The 16,727-nt window shown below is 43.4% G+C and overlaps 1 protein-coding gene across 4 annotated transcripts in view; it reads right to left on the reverse strand.

The window, feature by feature from the left end:
- The window catches only part of LOC148114061 (myosin-binding protein C, fast-type-like), a 38,667-nt gene that overhangs the window by 1,922 nt on the left and 20,018 nt on the right, over positions 1-16,727 (reverse strand). For 2 of the 4 annotated variants that reach the window (XR_015733747.1, XM_087891972.1), the window contains exons 2-4: positions 6,140-6,279; positions 4,454-4,613; positions 3,037-3,223 (exon numbers count right to left, since the gene is read on the reverse strand). Coding sequence is in view for 2 of the 4 variants with exons in the window: in XM_087891972.1 (XP_087748098.1) it covers positions 3,126-3,223; positions 4,454-4,613; positions 6,140-6,279 (398 nt within the window). In the remaining 2 variants the exon portion in view is untranslated. Of the gene's footprint in view, positions 1-3,036; positions 3,224-4,453; positions 4,614-6,139; positions 6,280-6,701; positions 7,927-16,727 lie in introns of those variants that run through there. The other 2 variants (XR_015733748.1, XM_087891973.1) reach the window with 2 other exon arrangements.

Here is a 16,727-nt window from a genome sequence, read left to right on the forward strand (position 1 = left end):
GTACCATCTTCCATTGATTCCATGATGTTAACTAGAAATTAATGCTGGTAAATTGCAAGTCAAGTGAATCTCAAGTTCCTCCTTACTGTTTGAAAGTAAAGTCTGCCTGAAATTTAACTTGGCTCATGAGTGACAGAAGAACATGTCCATAGAATCACAGAGTTAGAAAGGCCCCAATTAGAATTATCAAATTCAGCCTTTTAGAAATGTAAATTAAAGCATCTCAAATTAATAGCTATTTATCTTCTACTTGAACTCAGCTAGTCAAAGGGGACTAGTTCTCTGAGTGATCAGTTTCAGTATCCAACTGTCCCCCTCTTGGAAAGCTTTTTCTAACATTCAATCAGTATTTAGCTTGTTGTAATTTAAATCAGTGTAGTTTTCTTGCCAGTAGTATAGAAATAGTTTGCTAGTTACAACCTCTGGATTTCTTTCAACTTTCTAAGAGCCTATTGCTCTGAAAGGTCTCCCTTAAAAGTAAGTATTATGGAGGCTTAACCCTACCCAGTTTCTGAACAGTCAGAATAAGTCAGCTGCTGCCATCTGCTGTTTTCCTTCTTCCCTTTCTCATTTCAGCAGCAGATGCAATTTATATTCTAGCAAGCTCCTCTTGTGTTTGGAGGCATTGATTTCAATTTGTTTTCAATTCATTTTTTTTTTTTTGTATTAAATTGCCAAGATAGTTTGAATGCCACACCTTTCAGAGGTGCCATACCAGCATGGAACTCTCACTTGGTTCATTACTACATAACACTTAGGCACTATTGGAGTTAAAAGCACACACTTTATCTGGCACAAGGGAAACAGTAGGCCTTTTGGGCTTCTCAGTACATTTGCTAATACTATAATTTCAAAAATCAATCCTTTTTGCAGCCATCCCATTAGCAGCCTTTTAGAAGGAATGTAAACTGCCAGAGAAATGAACACGAATACATGGGAACAAATGCACAAACAAGTGAGGACAGCAGGCCAATAATCTAGCCACTCCTGTTTTTTATGAAAGAAGAGGATTTGTTTAACCCATAAACATTGAAAGCGGAATGAGAAAACTATAGGTAGTCCTCGACTTACAACAGTTCATTTAGTGACCGTTCAAAGTTACTATGGCCTGAAAAAAGTGATATGACTGTTTTTCAATGTTATGAGCTTTGAAACACCCCCATTATTGTGTGATCAAAATTCAGATGCTTGGCATGACTGTTGCTGGGTCCTAAGGTCATGTGATCATCAATTGTAACCTGACAAAGTCAACAAGGAAAGAGATTCACTTAACAACCAGGTTACTAATTATCAACTGCAGTGATTCACTTAACAATTATGGCAAGGAAGGTTGTAAAATGGAGCAAAATTCACTTAACAAATGTCTCACTTAACAATAAACATTGAGGACTACCTGTATATTCGGTAGCACAAAAGTTTTTAAAAGCATTGGGAATAACTGGCAATGGAGAAGATAGTAGAGTGATAGACAGATTAATATGAATGCTCTTGGTTTCTGCAAGCCTCAATTGATGGTTTAGTTTTAAAATAATTGATGGTTAATTGATGGTTAAATTATATGGTTTAGTTTTAAAATAATAGGATGTGGATTTATATGGGCACAATGTGTGATGTAAATGATGATTTTTCCTTCAGAAATCTATTTTGCTCAATTCCTTTTACAACAGATCTTGCCGCCTTTGCCACTTTTGCCAGCTGCCAAATAGCTTCAGTGTTTCATTTTTAGGATACAAACATACCTGCTGCTTGTGCAGCATAAGCAGAATCTCAAGAATCTCAAGAATTTGAGTCAGCATTGGGAGCAGGGGAAGCATTGTGCAATTGACTAGATTCAAACTGAATAGATTCCCATTGTGAAATTGCCTAAAGAAGGAACCAAAAGGGAGGTAGAGATAGCCATGATTTCTGCTTCCCTCAGGAGACTGGTAAGCAAAAAGTGATTTATATCTCCTTTTTTTGCCCTAACTGCATCAAATGTGCAGGAGCCCAAAAAACAAATGATCAACTCTTTGCATGTTTACAAGTTGAAAACAGGACTAAAACTAAGAGTATGTCAGCAAATGGAATCTACAATTAGTGTGTTACTGATTGCTAAAAATGTCTCTTTCTTCTCTCACAGTTATGAGGTATCGCCAATAACCAGGTGGTCAAACCAGGAAGTATTGCATTCTTCTATTAGTCACGTATCTACTTGGGCAAAACATGCCTTCAGAAGCGATGCAGCCATCATGCCTCCCAAAAGCAAGGGGTAGTAATGTAGATCCTGCCCAGGCTGTTGACTCCTTGTCCCTATCTGTCTGTGGTGCATTGTGTTCCCAGGGGATCCTTTTAAAAGACATAAAAAAGTGCACAAGGGAGAATACAAGGGAAAAGATTCTTCACTATCTAAAGATTCAAGACCGAACTGGGGTAATTCTCTCTGTGAGCATGTCTGAAGTTTTAGTAATGAATTATTAATCAGCTTCTGTTCTGCGCTTAGCAGCAAGAGCTGGCTATAATGTATTTCCTTGCATTATTTATTTCCTTTCCTTTCTGGTTAAAGAGCTACTTTGCTATAAAAGAAAAACGAGAAGAGAAAGTAAGCCTGTAATTAACACACACACATACAAGCAAAGAAACTGATTCAAAACTCTATCCATGACTAATGCCCATAAGCCTTGAATGAGAAGCAAAAGCCACAGAAGCAACAGTCAAGACTGCCTTAATTAATGGTCCAATCACCTGCAAAAGATGTAATAATGCTCTACTTCTTCATGCTGAACAAAGCTGGGGTTGGTGCAGCAAAAGCTTATTCTTGTAAAAATTAAAAAAAAAAAACCAGGTACAAAGAAATTCCAGGCAACAATTACAAAATCCAGAAATGTGATAAGAAGAGTGACATGCTCAGTAAAAGTGAGTTAGCAAAGAATGGCAATTCTAGAGAATGTGAGCCAATATTGGGAAACGTTAGTGGCTTAGCTGCAGCCGCTGCTTTGCATCTTTGACAAGTGACATTGATGCATTTTCAGGCCATGTCATGATTTCATTCCAAATCACCTTTAACGTCCAGCCTGCACTCTACTATGGCCTCGCCCAGTTCATTGATGGCCTTGCAGGTGTAGGTGGCGCTGTCAAAAGGACTTGGTTTACGGATATTGAGGGTCAACACTCCTTGGTTGTTTTTCTGCAGAAATTTGGGGTCCCCACTGAGATCCACTTTGTTCTTCATCCAGATTATCTTGGGCTGGGAATGCAAACAAGTGGGATAAAATAGAAAACAATCCAAATCAAATATCTTCACCGTCACACTCTATTTTAACCCAGGGCCATACATTGTATCATAAAATTTTATAATTCCAGAACAAACTATTTTGATTTGAAAACTGTATAAAAGTCAAATTAAAGGTTTTGATATGTGGATTCAGTATATTCAAGCTCCAATCTTATCCTCAAATTTTCTCGGTATCTCTTTGAATGGGATTGGACTTGATCAGATGTACATAAGAACCATTCCTAGATCACCTCTGCTGATTTTGTTCTTTCACATAAATCTGATGCACCCTATTTTAGCAGTGACATGTGATTTTAAGAAAAATCTACACAAATATTCCTATAACTGATATCTTAAAGTACATATTAGTATTTCATCCTCAGGATGAATTTCTTTGTCAAGTGTGATTTAATTTTTTAAAATGTTTTTCCTGACCCAAGAATATTAACCTATTCTGCAAACATGCAGGATTTTTAAACCATCTCTCCTTTGAGTTACTATTTAGCTTCTTCCTCTCTTACCCAAGCATTCCCTTTTCTTAAAGTTGGCACTATACTCCCCCCCCCCGTACTCATGCTCTTATCATCCTTTGACAGCTGAGCCCATTAATAACTGATTCAAACATGTAGGAAGATTTTCTGTGAAGACAGTTTTCTAGCAGTAGTGATGGAGTTTGCAGGCAGATGGTTCCCCATTGACAGAAACTTTCAGCTTGCCCTGCTCCTTGGCTTTCTCCCATCCCTTTGAGGGTTAGGGTTGTGACTGCCACTCCTTTTCAATAAGCTACTTATGCTAAGTGAAGGGCAACTTTGCAGCTTTCCTTTCACAGTGACTGATTCATGATCTCTTTTTAAATCACCACAAATCAAGCACAGAATGAGTAAAGGTGGCAGGTGGACTGCTGGCTCAATGCCATTTTTCCATGCCCCTGTTTTTCAACTGGAAGAACACCTGGTCACCGGACCAGTATATCCAGAGACTGTAGTGTGTTGTGATGGACATAAATAATGTATTAATAAGAATTGGGTTTTTAGATGTCTGGGGTGCAAAAATAATGGCTGCGTAAAAGTTAACTGAATAATTCAATGTTTGAAAGAGAGGATATATCTGCTCTTCCTGAATTTGGGATAAAAGTCAATCCCCTCTGCTAAATTTCTTTGGCCCCACTATTTTTTCAAGCCATCTAGCTATACATGAGCTTACCGGTTTTCGGAATGTTTGCAGTGTTTTTGGAGACCCCAGGTTGCTCACTCAGTCCACAGATATTCTCGCTGTAGACCCGGAAGTAGTATTCATTGCCCATGATGAGATCAGACACTGTGCAACGGGTAAAGTGGTTATGTTCATATACAGTGAACCATTCCTGAGGGTAAGATCAGGGACAGAGAGAAAAAGGATGACAGGGAGCTAAGGAATAAGATAGGTTTGGAACTAAACATAGAAATGTCTTATTGATCACTGCATTTAGGCTCATTAACGTATTGCCATATGAAGTAGTGAAGATTTTACACAGATTTCATACATTTGCTACTTATGACCTAATCCCAATTGGCTGGTTTTGATATGATGCTATACAACAATGTGCTGTCTAGAGAGGAGGAGGAGGATGATACCCTGATCTTCCATAGCAGAAATTTCAGGATGGCCCTCAAATCCAGCAGCATTGGTGTATTGTATTTTGAATGAGATATTAAATATCCATTTAAATGGAGAGCATCATTGCTGTCCAGGTACTCAATTATGCACAGCACTACAAACTAACAGAGCATGTTGGCCTACACCATCAAAAGCTGTCATATGCAACAACATACACATAAAGATAATGGATAGGGAAAGAGGTAGTTCTCAAAAAGCTTGTAATCCATACAACTCAAAGCTTCTTTTCATCTGCCCCCATAGACCTAATTTTTTTGTCCTCAAAGCAACATTGATAGAATGACAAGTGTATCTGATGTTTCCTTATTCAAAAAAGGAAGGTTCCAAAAGTGAATCTCTTTTTCTGTCCATAGATTATCCCAGTAGAGAAATTTATTGTATCATATCCTCTTACTCAGAACCCTTCCTAGGATCCATAACACAGTGCCTAAAATAAATCAATGGCATGAGTTGACACACCATGTCTGAAAAGGACACTCTTTCTTAAGATATCATTCTGGGCAGAAAGCAGCAATTACTCTAAATCCCCAAATCACGTATTTCAGATCTTTTGATACTGCTCCCACAGCAGTCTTGGAATTATTGCCTGATCGTCTAGCTGTAACTGAATTGGATTTTGACAGTGAATTATTCTGGCAAGTGGAACTCCTGCAGTGATAGTGGATACGTACTTTCTCTGATAATCTCAGCAGTAAGCCTACTGCAGCCCATATATGCTTAAATGAATGTTAACTGAGGATGTGCTAAGAATCTATCTATCTATGGATGCCTCTCTTTTATAATGTGTTCACGTGACATTATGTCATCATTTGTTGAGGTGTGTGCATGAGAGAGAGTGTGAGTGTGAAATGGTCAGCAGTCTGGATAGATCTTGTCTTCTGTTCATTCTATTCATTCATCTCATTTTTGGTAGTAAGGAGCTTAAAGAAGATTCTCCACTGAGGCTCTTAATTTATGAGTAGAAACATATGGACCCTGGTTTTAAGTCACAAAAACCACTTGCACTTTGATTTGGATCTGGAAAGAGACCAGTAGTCAGTGTAGCTGACTAAGGAGATACACAATATGATTGTTAAAACCCAAATCCATTCTAATTACTTCTTGCAAGAAATTGATTGCTTGATTATGTGCCATCACGTCAACCACATAGTTAACACTTTCCCAGTAAGGGCCAGAAAAAACCAAACATGTTCATAGATTAGCAAAGGGAGCTATAAAGAAAATTGACCTTACCATTGTCTTCTTGTCAGCTTTTTGGATGGAGTAGCCAGTGATCTCTGAGTTCCCATCATCCTTGGGAGGCTCCCATTCTACTAAGGCATTAAAGCCCCATACCTCCTTCACCAAAACATTGTGTGCTGGGCCTGGCTTTTCTGCAGAGGAAGTGATAGACAAAGAGACACATTATTATAGAAACAGCCCAGCCCGGACATAAGGTTATTTAGTACACTTAAAATCGCTAAGTGAAAGAATAGGAATGAAAGAATTGAGTGGGCAGGGGCAGTAAAGGGAATATCTTTATTTTTCAAAAACATATTTAAAATATATGTAGTATAGATAGTTTTTTAAAGTCTTGTATTGGTTTACATTTCTAATTGTGCATTAGAGTGTATTAGGCGTATGAATAGCTTGAAATTTATTTGCTATTCACCCCTATACATTTTGGTTAGGCAGGGGAATCTCTGTATATCTGTTGTAAATGAAGCCGCTGCCACCCCTGTCTGTCTGTCTGCCTGCCTGCCTGCCTGTTTTCCTTCTTTTTCTGTCTTCTCCCTCACCCCCACCCCTTTCTCACCAAGCAGGCTGCTAGGAAGATCGGAAGTGATTATTTGCAGAGCTTCAACATTCGGTTGAGGGAGGCCATCCCTGCTCTGTAATGCCTGCACTGTCTGCTAGGCTGCGCCAGTTAATAGTTTAAGAAGTCAAAGTAATATTCAAACTAGATGCAGGAAAAGCTATTTCTTCACGCTGTACAATGCATGTAAAAGTGCTAGAGCCTGTTGCAGCTGGCAGGGATGGAGAGGGTCGTACCATCTCACATCTATTCTTTGTCCAAAGAACATTCCAGAAAATCAGTTGGGCAACGCTAAATTTCACTTCAAATCTTCGGTGAGGAAAAAGGGGATTTGGATTGTGAGGGAGGGAGAGAGGGAGGTTTTTTGGACTGTACTGGGAGGAGTGACATTTGACTTAACCCATGAAGAATGCTTAAATATAGAGCTAAGGAATATGATCTCACCCTCTTGCAAGGGGGCTGGAAAAGAGCTGGTAAGGGAAGGTGACAGACAGGAGGAAGCATTCAGCAAAGGAGAAAACATCCAGAGGATAGTAAGTAGGTACACTGAAGAGACGTGATATGTCTCCAAATGAGATGGAGAAAGCCCAGAAGGTCAGAGAAATCCAGACCACTCTGCACCTCTTACACGTTCCCACATGCTTACTGAACAAAATCGTGTAATGCTTTCTGTCTCTTGCAGGCCTGAGAGCGCCAAGCATCTGGGTTTCCCACAGAGACAAGGAAATTAATGGAATGGCCATGGATTAAGTCTTATTAACAGTTTAGTAGCTCAGTGAAAAGAAAGGAAGGGAAGGGGAAAAGAGTCTTCTCTCCTTGACTGCCAAACTCTCTCCAATTCTTTGGAAGGTAGAAGCCTGCCCCAGGTTCTAAATGAACATTCCCAACAGCAAGTCTCTTTGTACTGTGGTTATCCTCTGTGAACTGTACGCTCAAGAACAACCACAGCAATAGGAAGGACCAAGTAATCCATTGCAGAGCCCCTGCTTTGCGCACTGGTGGTCTCAGTTTCCACCTACTGGCATTTCCTATTAAAAGATCTATCATTTATGGTGGACTTGCCCGGTAGCAAATAAATTTTGGTCTAATATCAAAAAATGGTTTGAACAAATAACAAAAACACAGATTGAAAAAGAACCAGAAACATTTCTATTAGGAATCTTTAACAAATCATACCCTAAGGATATCAAATATCTCACAATTCACATATTAACTGCCGCAAGAATAACTTACGCAAAAAATTGGAAGCAAGAAAAAATACCAAGTGAAACAGAAGTAATAGGAAAAATTTTAGAATGCGCTGAAATGGATAGGTTAACCAAAGAATTACAAGAAAGAGAAGAATCAGATTATTATAAAATATGGAATAATTGGTATAATTGGTTAAAAATCAGAAATATACAAAAAATATAGGGGGAAATATTACCGATTTAAATATATATATATATATAATAAAAAATGTTATTAGATTAAGGAGAGGTGAAGGAATATATCATAAGTAGAATTGTAGAATGTCACTGAAAAAATGCTTAAATAAATAAATAATTAATAAATAATTTTATTTCTATACCGCCCTTCTCCCGAAGGACTCAGGGCGGTGTACAGCCAATTTAAAAACACAACACACAACAATAATTAAAAATTAAAATAATTACATAGATTTGGCCGATTTAAAACCCCAAACATCTAAAATACCCCAATTAAAATTATTAAGTTGATAGCCCTGCCTGGCGGAACAACAGGGTCTTCAGTGCGCAACGAAACACTCGGAGGTCGGAGATCTTGCGTATTTCCGGGGGCAGTTCATTCCACAGGGCTGGGGCTCCCACAGAAAAGGCCCTCCCCCTGGGTGTCGCCAGCCGACATAACTTGGCTGATGGCACCCTGAGGAGACCCTCTCTGTGGGAGCGGACTGGTCGGTGGGAGGCTATTGGTGGCAGAAGACGGTCTCGAAGGTACCCGGGTCCTATGCCATGGAGCGCTTTAAAGGTGGTAACCAACACCTTGAATCGCACCCGGAAGACCACTGGGAGCCAGTGAAGCTCGCGCAGGAGGGGTGTCACGCGGGCACGAGTTGCGCCCATAACCACCTGCGCGGCCGCATTCTGGACCAGTTGGAGCCTCCGAGTGCTCTTCAAGGGGAGCCCCATGTAGAGAGCATTACAATAGTCCAGCCGGGAGGTGACAAGGGCATGAGTGACCGTGCGCAAGGCATCCCGGTCCAGAAAGGGCTGCAACTGGCGGATCAGGCGAACCTGATAAAAGGCCCCCCTGGCCACGGCCGTCATATGCTCTTCTAAAGACAGCCGTGCGTCCAGGAGGACACCCAGATTGCGAGCCCTCTCTGTGGGGGGCAAAGATTCACCCCCAATAGTCAGCGATGGCACCTGCTGACTATATCGGGACGCCGGCAGCCACAGCCACTCGGTCTTGGACGGGTTGAGTCTGAGCCTGTTCCTCCCCATCCAGACCCGCACGGCCGCCAGGCAGCGAGACATCACATCAAGGGCATCGTTGGGGTGGTCTGGGGTGGAGATGTACAGCTGAGTATCATCAGCGTACAGATGACACTTCACCCCAAAACCACGGATGATCTCACCCAGTGGCTTCACATAAATGTTGAACAGAAGGGGCGAGAGGACCGACCCTTGTGGCACTCCCCATGCGAGATGCCTCGAGGTCGACCTCTGCCCCCCTGCCAACACGAACTGCGAGCGGTCGGAGAGGAAGGAGGAGAACCACCGCAGAACGGTGCCCCCTATTCCTAACCCTCTTAACCGCCGCAGCATGATACCATGGTCGATGGTATCAAAAGCCGCTGAGAGATCTAATAGGACTAGGACAGAGGAGCAACCCCTGTCCCGAGCCCTCCAGAGATCATCCACCAACGCGACCAATGCCGTTTCTGTGCTGTGCCCCTGCCTGAAGCCCGACTGGCACGGGTCTAGATAGATAGCTTCATCCAGGTGCCCGGGCAGTTGTCGTGCCACCACACTCTCAACAACCTTCGCCACAAAACGAAGGTTGGAGACCGGACGGTAGTTAACTAATTCAGCCGGGTCCAGGGAAGGCTTCTTGAGGAGGGGCCTCACCACCGCCTCTTTCAAGGCGGCGGGAAAGGCACCCTCACTCAGAGAAGCAGTTATAATCCCCTGGAGCCAGCCTCGTGTAACCTCCCGGGAGGCCAGTACCAACCAGGAGGGACACGGGTCCAATAAACATGTGGCGGCACTAATCCTACCCAGAACCCTGTCCACATCTTCGGGAGCCACAGGATCAAACTCCTCCCAGATAATATTCTCAAGGCCTGCCCCTGTCTCCTCCCCTGGACTCATCCAATCGGAGTCCAAGCCATCCCGAATCCGAGCTACTTTATCATGCAGGAATTGCACAAAATCCTCAGCGCGGCCTTGCAAGGGATCTTCCCGCACTCCCCCCCGAAGAAGGGAGTGGGTCACCCTAAACAGGGCGGCTGGGCGGTTCTCTGCAGATGCGATAAGAGCGGAAAAATGGTTAGATTTCGCCGCTTTTATCGCCACTAGGTAGGTCTTGATATAAGACCTCGCCTGTGTCCGGTCGGAATCAGATTGACTAGTCCTCCAAATGCTCTCTAGGCGTCTTTTCCGACGCTTCATCTCTCTCAGCTCCTCAGAGAACCAAGGAGCCAATTGAGATCGGCATCGGGTCAGAGGCCGCAAAGGCACGACGCGGTCCAAAGCTCCGGTGGCCGCACTCTCCCAGGCGGCCACCAGCTCTTCAGTCGAGTCGTGTGCCAGAGTCTCAGGAAACGGCCCAAGCTCCGTCAGGAACCTTTCGGGGTCCATCAGGCGCCTGGGACGGAACCATTTGGTCGGTTCCGTCTCCCTGCGGTGGGGGAAAGCGGTAGGAAAGTCCAAGTGAAGGAGCGAATGATCTGTCCATGACAAGGGTTTGATGTCTAGGTCCCCTCTACCAAGATCATTCAACCACTGACCAGAGACAAAAATCAGGTCCAGAGTGTGTCCCCCTATGTGAGTCGGGCGTTGAACTAACTGGGTCAGGTCCATGGCCGTCATGGAAGCCATGAACTCCCGAGCCGCCTCTGACGCCTCACCCGCAGACGGAAGGTTGAAATCCCCCATGACAATAAGTCTGGGGGTGTCAACCGCCACCCCGGCAATGACGTCGAGTAGCTCGGGCAGGGTCGCTGCCACGTGGCAGGGAGCCAGGTACGCAGTCAGCAAACCCATCTGCACCCCACGGCCCCACTTCACAAAGAGGGACTCACATCCGGCTATCTGAGGAACAGTGGTCTCCCTCGGACAAAGAAGAAATTATACTCTTTTTGTGTATATGTTGTATAAATGTTTGTTGTGTATATGTTACGTATGTCTTTTTTAATATTTATATTCAATAAAAACTATTTTTAAAAATTAAAAAAAAAAAGATTAAATAGCAGGTAAAGGGAAAGTCATTTTTCTGCCTGAGGTCTTGGAGAACTTCTATTGGTCTGAGTGGACAATCCTCATCCAAAATAGAAGGCAGGTTCATATATCCCATGTCTGCACAAACTCTCCCCATGCTTCAGAGAGAAAGATACATGTTAGAAAGCAGAGATAATTTTACCTGCAAGGGGACAGGTGGTTTCTGTAAGACCGGTTCAAGGCTCAAATTACAAGATAGTAGTAAGAAGTTGGAACTCTAAGTTTAGCTTTCTTTAGTGACTGTCTTTAAACAGCTATTAAAGGAGTTTGCACTGCTTGTGGATTTTAATAAGGCAGTTTACTTATCATCTTCCCCATAATTCATGCAGCTCATCAAAAGAAATGATCTCTTCACAGCCACACTAGAAGCAGTCAGATGGTTAGCTTCCTTAGATAACAAATGATAATATTGAGCCCATTGCAATTGTATGGCTCCATATTATGGTGATTTCATTATGGTTTTATCTTAATTTAATATTTTATCCCCTGTATTATATTGTCCACATATTATTCATATGTGTTTGTGTGTTGGATGGTGGTTTATTTAAACAGTAATATTTAAACAAACGAACAAACAAACGAATGAATGAATGAATAAATAACCATGCCAGCTTTGTCAACATCTTGACCCTAGGGCAGAGGTCTTCAAACTTGGCAGCTTTAAGACTTGTGGACTTCAACTCCCAGAATTCTCCAGCCAGCCAGAATTCTGGGAGTTGAAGTCCACAAGTCTTAAAGCTGTCAAGTTTGAAGACCTCTGCCCTAGGGCCTGGAGCAGAGGTGGGATTCAGCCGGTTAGGACCGGTTCGGGCAAACTGGCAGTGAAAATTTTGAGCAGTTCAGACAACTGGCAAATCCCACCACTGGCTGGCCCCTCTCCCACCTGCCCACTCGCTCCACTCGCCCACCCCGCCCACCTGCTAGCACCCGTTCACCCTGCCCCACCCAGTCACGTCTCCTTGGCAGTTACTTCTTTGGCTCCTCGTTTGCGTTGACCATGCAGTGTCTGTGGGCAACCAGCTTGCCTACCTTCCCATGTGGCCAGTTGGTTCCTTCGCTCACTTTCCTGGCTCCCCAATTGTCACAGCTCACCTAGGCCCTAGCCTAGACCACAGGGCGCCCACAGCCCAGCTGCTTTCCGGCTTCCTTGCCTTCGCCACTCCCTAGTTAGGTAAGTTGCTGTTTTACTTACATCTCACTCCTGGGGCTGTTTAATGCATTCCCCCCAGGAAATCTATGCTCGCTGCCCATGCTCGCTTAGAGAACCTTGCCCTGGCCTCAAACTACACCCAGGCCGAAGCAATTTATCTGGCCTGCGACCTGCCATGTTCGGCCAAAGGGCCATGGGAGTGGCAGCGAGGGGGGGAAGAGGGGGGGCAGCATGGGCGCAGGTGGGCTGAAGCAGTTTGGGTAAGGTTCTTACCTTATTGTCCCATCCACAATAAGGTAAGGTACTTCTCTCCGCTGAATCGGAGAGAAGTAGCCGGGTTGGGCCATTGTCTCGGGAGAACATGTGGAGCGTCTCCCTGAGTGCCCGAGACTTGCTCTGCTGCAAAAGACATTCTCCAAGCAAGAGCAGCAGCGGAGAGAAATTAAAGAAATTCTTCCTCCTATTGATCTTCAAAAATCTCTTCCAGCACAGATTTTTCTTCTTCCATCGCCTTCCGAACAGAACAGACTTCGGATGGCAGGTTTAAGATGACATTGTTTCAAGATGTCTTAGTGCCAAATTAAGGAAGAAATTCGCATATAATTTTTTCTCTAATTTTCCTTAAGTATTGAGATAGTCAGTCAAGGCTTTAATCTCTTCTATATTCACTGAACCTTCTTTTGACCATGGGAGGGATTGTGGACTAAGAATGTATGTGAGCCAGATGGTGTTGCAAAAGGTTTGGAGCTTGTTTTTACTAAAGCTTATCTTAATACTCACCTGGGGTTTCAATGCTTTCCAGTTACTAAAAACACATTCTAAAGGAGTACACATTTTTCCTAAGGTGGCCAGACCAACAATTCCTATAATTTGCCTATTTCCAATTGTCCTTAAGGAGTTTCCCGAAAGGAAAGGAGTTTCCGGAAAGGAAAGGAGGCTAGGTTCTTTCCCTCCTTGTATATCGGACTGGGACCTGAATTCCCCCAGAATATTCAACAAACACACTTCATCTGTCACTTCGGAAGTCAACAGCCATTCCCCTCTCTGGGAAACTGAAAGGATTAGAGCATGCATAGAGTGTACCTATCTCAACTTTTGATTCCCTACTGAGAGAAGCTCCATTGTAACCTAATGTGCCAACTGCAAAGATAAAGCCTCCAAATTGCCAAATTGCCTTGCTTGTAACTTAAAATGTGTATTCTCATCAAACTAATATGAGATAGCACCCCTTAACAAAGCTCTGGGCTATATGCCAGAAAATGTATTCTTTTCCCCTTCTAAGGTCCTTTGTTTGCAGAGCACTGAGAAAATCATGAAGTTTGCACGAACCATGGATATGAAATAATGTTTCTATAGCAATTACAATCCATGGGGGCAATATGTGTAGACTAGAAAAAGAAAAAAGTTTTAGTTAGGGTGCATGCCTGCTTTTCTCTCTGCCTACTCTGTTTAAGGTGGGAGATAAAAAGTTGCCCAGTTTTGCTTTCTGATCTGAAAAATAAATCTGATTATAAGAGTTTCATTGGATTTATCAGATTCTGAGCTGCACTCAAAAACCTTACATATTTTTCTGGTGCCTAAACATGGGGCGTCACAACTCAAGAGCAACGTTCCCTTGGGGCGACTCCCATTGAGCCCCAGGAGCCATCGTCATCTTTGGACAGACAGAGACCCTTCTTATTATCTCCCAGAAGAAACTGGACTTGGAAGATCTCAATGTCAAGAGTGCTCCCAGGGCCCTTGCCCCTGGTGACTTTGTTCCCACCAAGGACTGGGGACTCTGCTATGAGAAGAAGAAAACCTTGGCTAATTGAGACACTGATGGGAAAAGGGAAGAACAACTTGATGGTGATAGTGGTGAGTATAATTTTATTAGGGGGGAGTGGGGAGTGTTGCATGAATGGAAAAATGAGACGGAGAAATTGCTGTTAGAGGTTTACTCCAAAATGGGACTGGAGGAATGATCTGTGTTTTCATTTCCCCGAGAGGGGAACGGCTGTTGACTTCCGAAATGACAGATGAAGCGTGTTTGTTGAATATTCTGGGGGAATTCAGGTCCCAGTCCAAAATACAAAAAGGGTTAGGGTCAAGGAAAATTAGAGGAAGAATTATATGTGGGTTTCTTCCTTAATTTGGCACTAAGACAAGATATCTTGAAACAATGTGATCTTAAACCTGCCAAACTTTTGCTATCCAAAGTCTGTTCTGTTCAGAAGGTGCTGGAAGAAGAAAAATCTTCTTCTGTGCTGGAAGAGATTTTTGAAGATCAGCCAGAGAAAGAATTTCCACCTCCCTATAATCCAGAAACAGTGCCCAACCTGCATACTTTGCTTGCTGCCTTCTTGGGGCCAGAAGACAAGCGGCAAGTTTTGGAGGCTGCAGAAAAACATTATAAAGCCAAATGGGCAACCATTAACAATCCTCCATTAGGACGCTGGCCTCAGGTTGCAGATCTATTGTCTCCAACCTTTGAAATTAATGCCAGTGACCCTATAGGCATGGAAGTTCTGAGGGAGGCTCAAGGAGCCATTATTCAGGGTCTCAAGAAAGGAGTACCAAAAATTGTAAATTTTCATTGGGTGCACCAAATTATGCAAGAGCGAAAAGAAAGCCCAACTGACTTTTTAATCCGTTTGAAAGATGGCTTTCGGTGCTTTACAGACCTAGACTCAGATGCCCCACAGAATGAAATAATTCTGAAAATGACTTATCAGAGACAAAGTGCCCCAGATATCAGGAAGAAACTCTAAAGGTTAGATCAACGGTGAAATCCAGCAGGTTCTATCAGGTTCTTGAGAACCGGTAGCGGAAATTTTGAGTAGTTCGGAGAACCGAAAAATACCACCTCTGGCTGGCCCCAGAGTGGTTGGGAATGGAGATTTTGCAATATCCTTCCCTCAGGAGTGGGGAGGGAATGTGGATTCTTCCCCTGCTGTGCCCACCATGCCCACCAAGCCACGCCCACAGAACTGGTAGTAAAAAAATTTGGATTTCACCACTGGGTTAGATGCCCCAACTACCCAAAATTTGGAACTCCTGATTCAGACAGCTTTCACAGTCTACTCCCAATGACAGGAAAAAGAGGAAGAAAAGGAAGTTAAAAAGATGAAGAAGCAGGCCACCCTTCTAGCAGTGGCATTACAGTCACAACCTCTCCAAACCAACATTTTGGGAGTTTGAAGAAAAACCAATGTGCCCAATGCAGACAGATGGGACATTGAAAGAATGAGTGTCCATTCCATCACTAAAGTCCTCAGCCCAATAGACAATTCCAACAGCAATGGCCTTGATCCCAGCCATCCCCAAGCCCTCCCCAGAAGCAGATGATGGGAAGACAAGAAGAACTATACTGACAGAGCTCCAGAGGATTATTTTTTATCCCGGAACCTCTAGTGAAGCTGCAAGTGGGGTGCGGGGGGTGGGTGGGTGGGATTTCAACCTTTTCTTGTCAACACCAGGGCAATCTATACCCTACTGTAAGGTCATGTTCTCAATGACCCTACTGTGCCATGCCTAGCCACTCAAAGTGCCCCCATAGTGGTGTTACAGGGAGAATGGAAACTGCCAAACAGAGCAGATGCTTGGAAGTCAAAGGAATCCAAGGTCCCAGTGTAAAAACAGCCCTACAGCCTTTGCTGCTGCCCTTTCTGCGGATTTAAAAGTCTTTGATGCCCCACCCACAATGCTTTTACAATATGTAGATGGTTTGTTATTGGCAGCTGAAAATGAACAACAGTTGGAAGAGAAATCAATTGAGTTACTGAATCATCTGGCTAAAAAGGGATACACAGTGTCCCAAAAGAAAATCCAATGGACTAAGCAAACTGTAAATTATTTAGGTTATGTGCTGGACAAAGGAACTCGACGCTTACATGAAAGTAGACTCCAAGCACTGATGGCCCTGCCAATTCCAACCAATGGGAAACAACTTAGGTCCTTCTTGGGTATTACAGGATATGCCAGACTTCGGATCCCCCTATATTCTATAATAGCCAAACCATTGTACCAATTGACCCAAAAGGATATAGCTTGGGAGTGGACAGGGGAACATACCCAAGCCTGAAAGACCTTAAGGGAAAGTTTACTGACAGCAGCTTGCTTGGCTCTACCAGATCAGTCCCAGGGATTTGATTTGTACCTTACAGAACAAAGAAACTGGGTTGTGGGAGTCTTGCTACAAAAAGTGAGTCCAGAACCGGTCTACTTGTCAAAAGGCCTGGATAATGTTGTTAAAGGATGGCCTGCGTCAGGGGTGAAATGCTCCCGGTTCAGACCGGATCGCCAGATCAGGTAGCGATGGAGGCGGGTGGTTCGGAGAACCGGCAAAAATCCCTGCCCCCCCCCATTGCCCAGCTGAGACGCACAATCATCAGAGGCTTTTTTTTTTACTTTTAAAAGCATTTTTTCTATAAC

The sequence above is a fragment of the Pantherophis guttatus genome, chromosome 4 (assembly GCF_059756535.1).
Source record: "Pantherophis guttatus breed Tessera chromosome 4, ASM5975653v1, whole genome shotgun sequence".
In the NCBI taxonomy this organism is placed as follows: Eukaryota; Metazoa; Chordata; class Lepidosauria; order Squamata; family Colubridae; genus Pantherophis; species Pantherophis guttatus.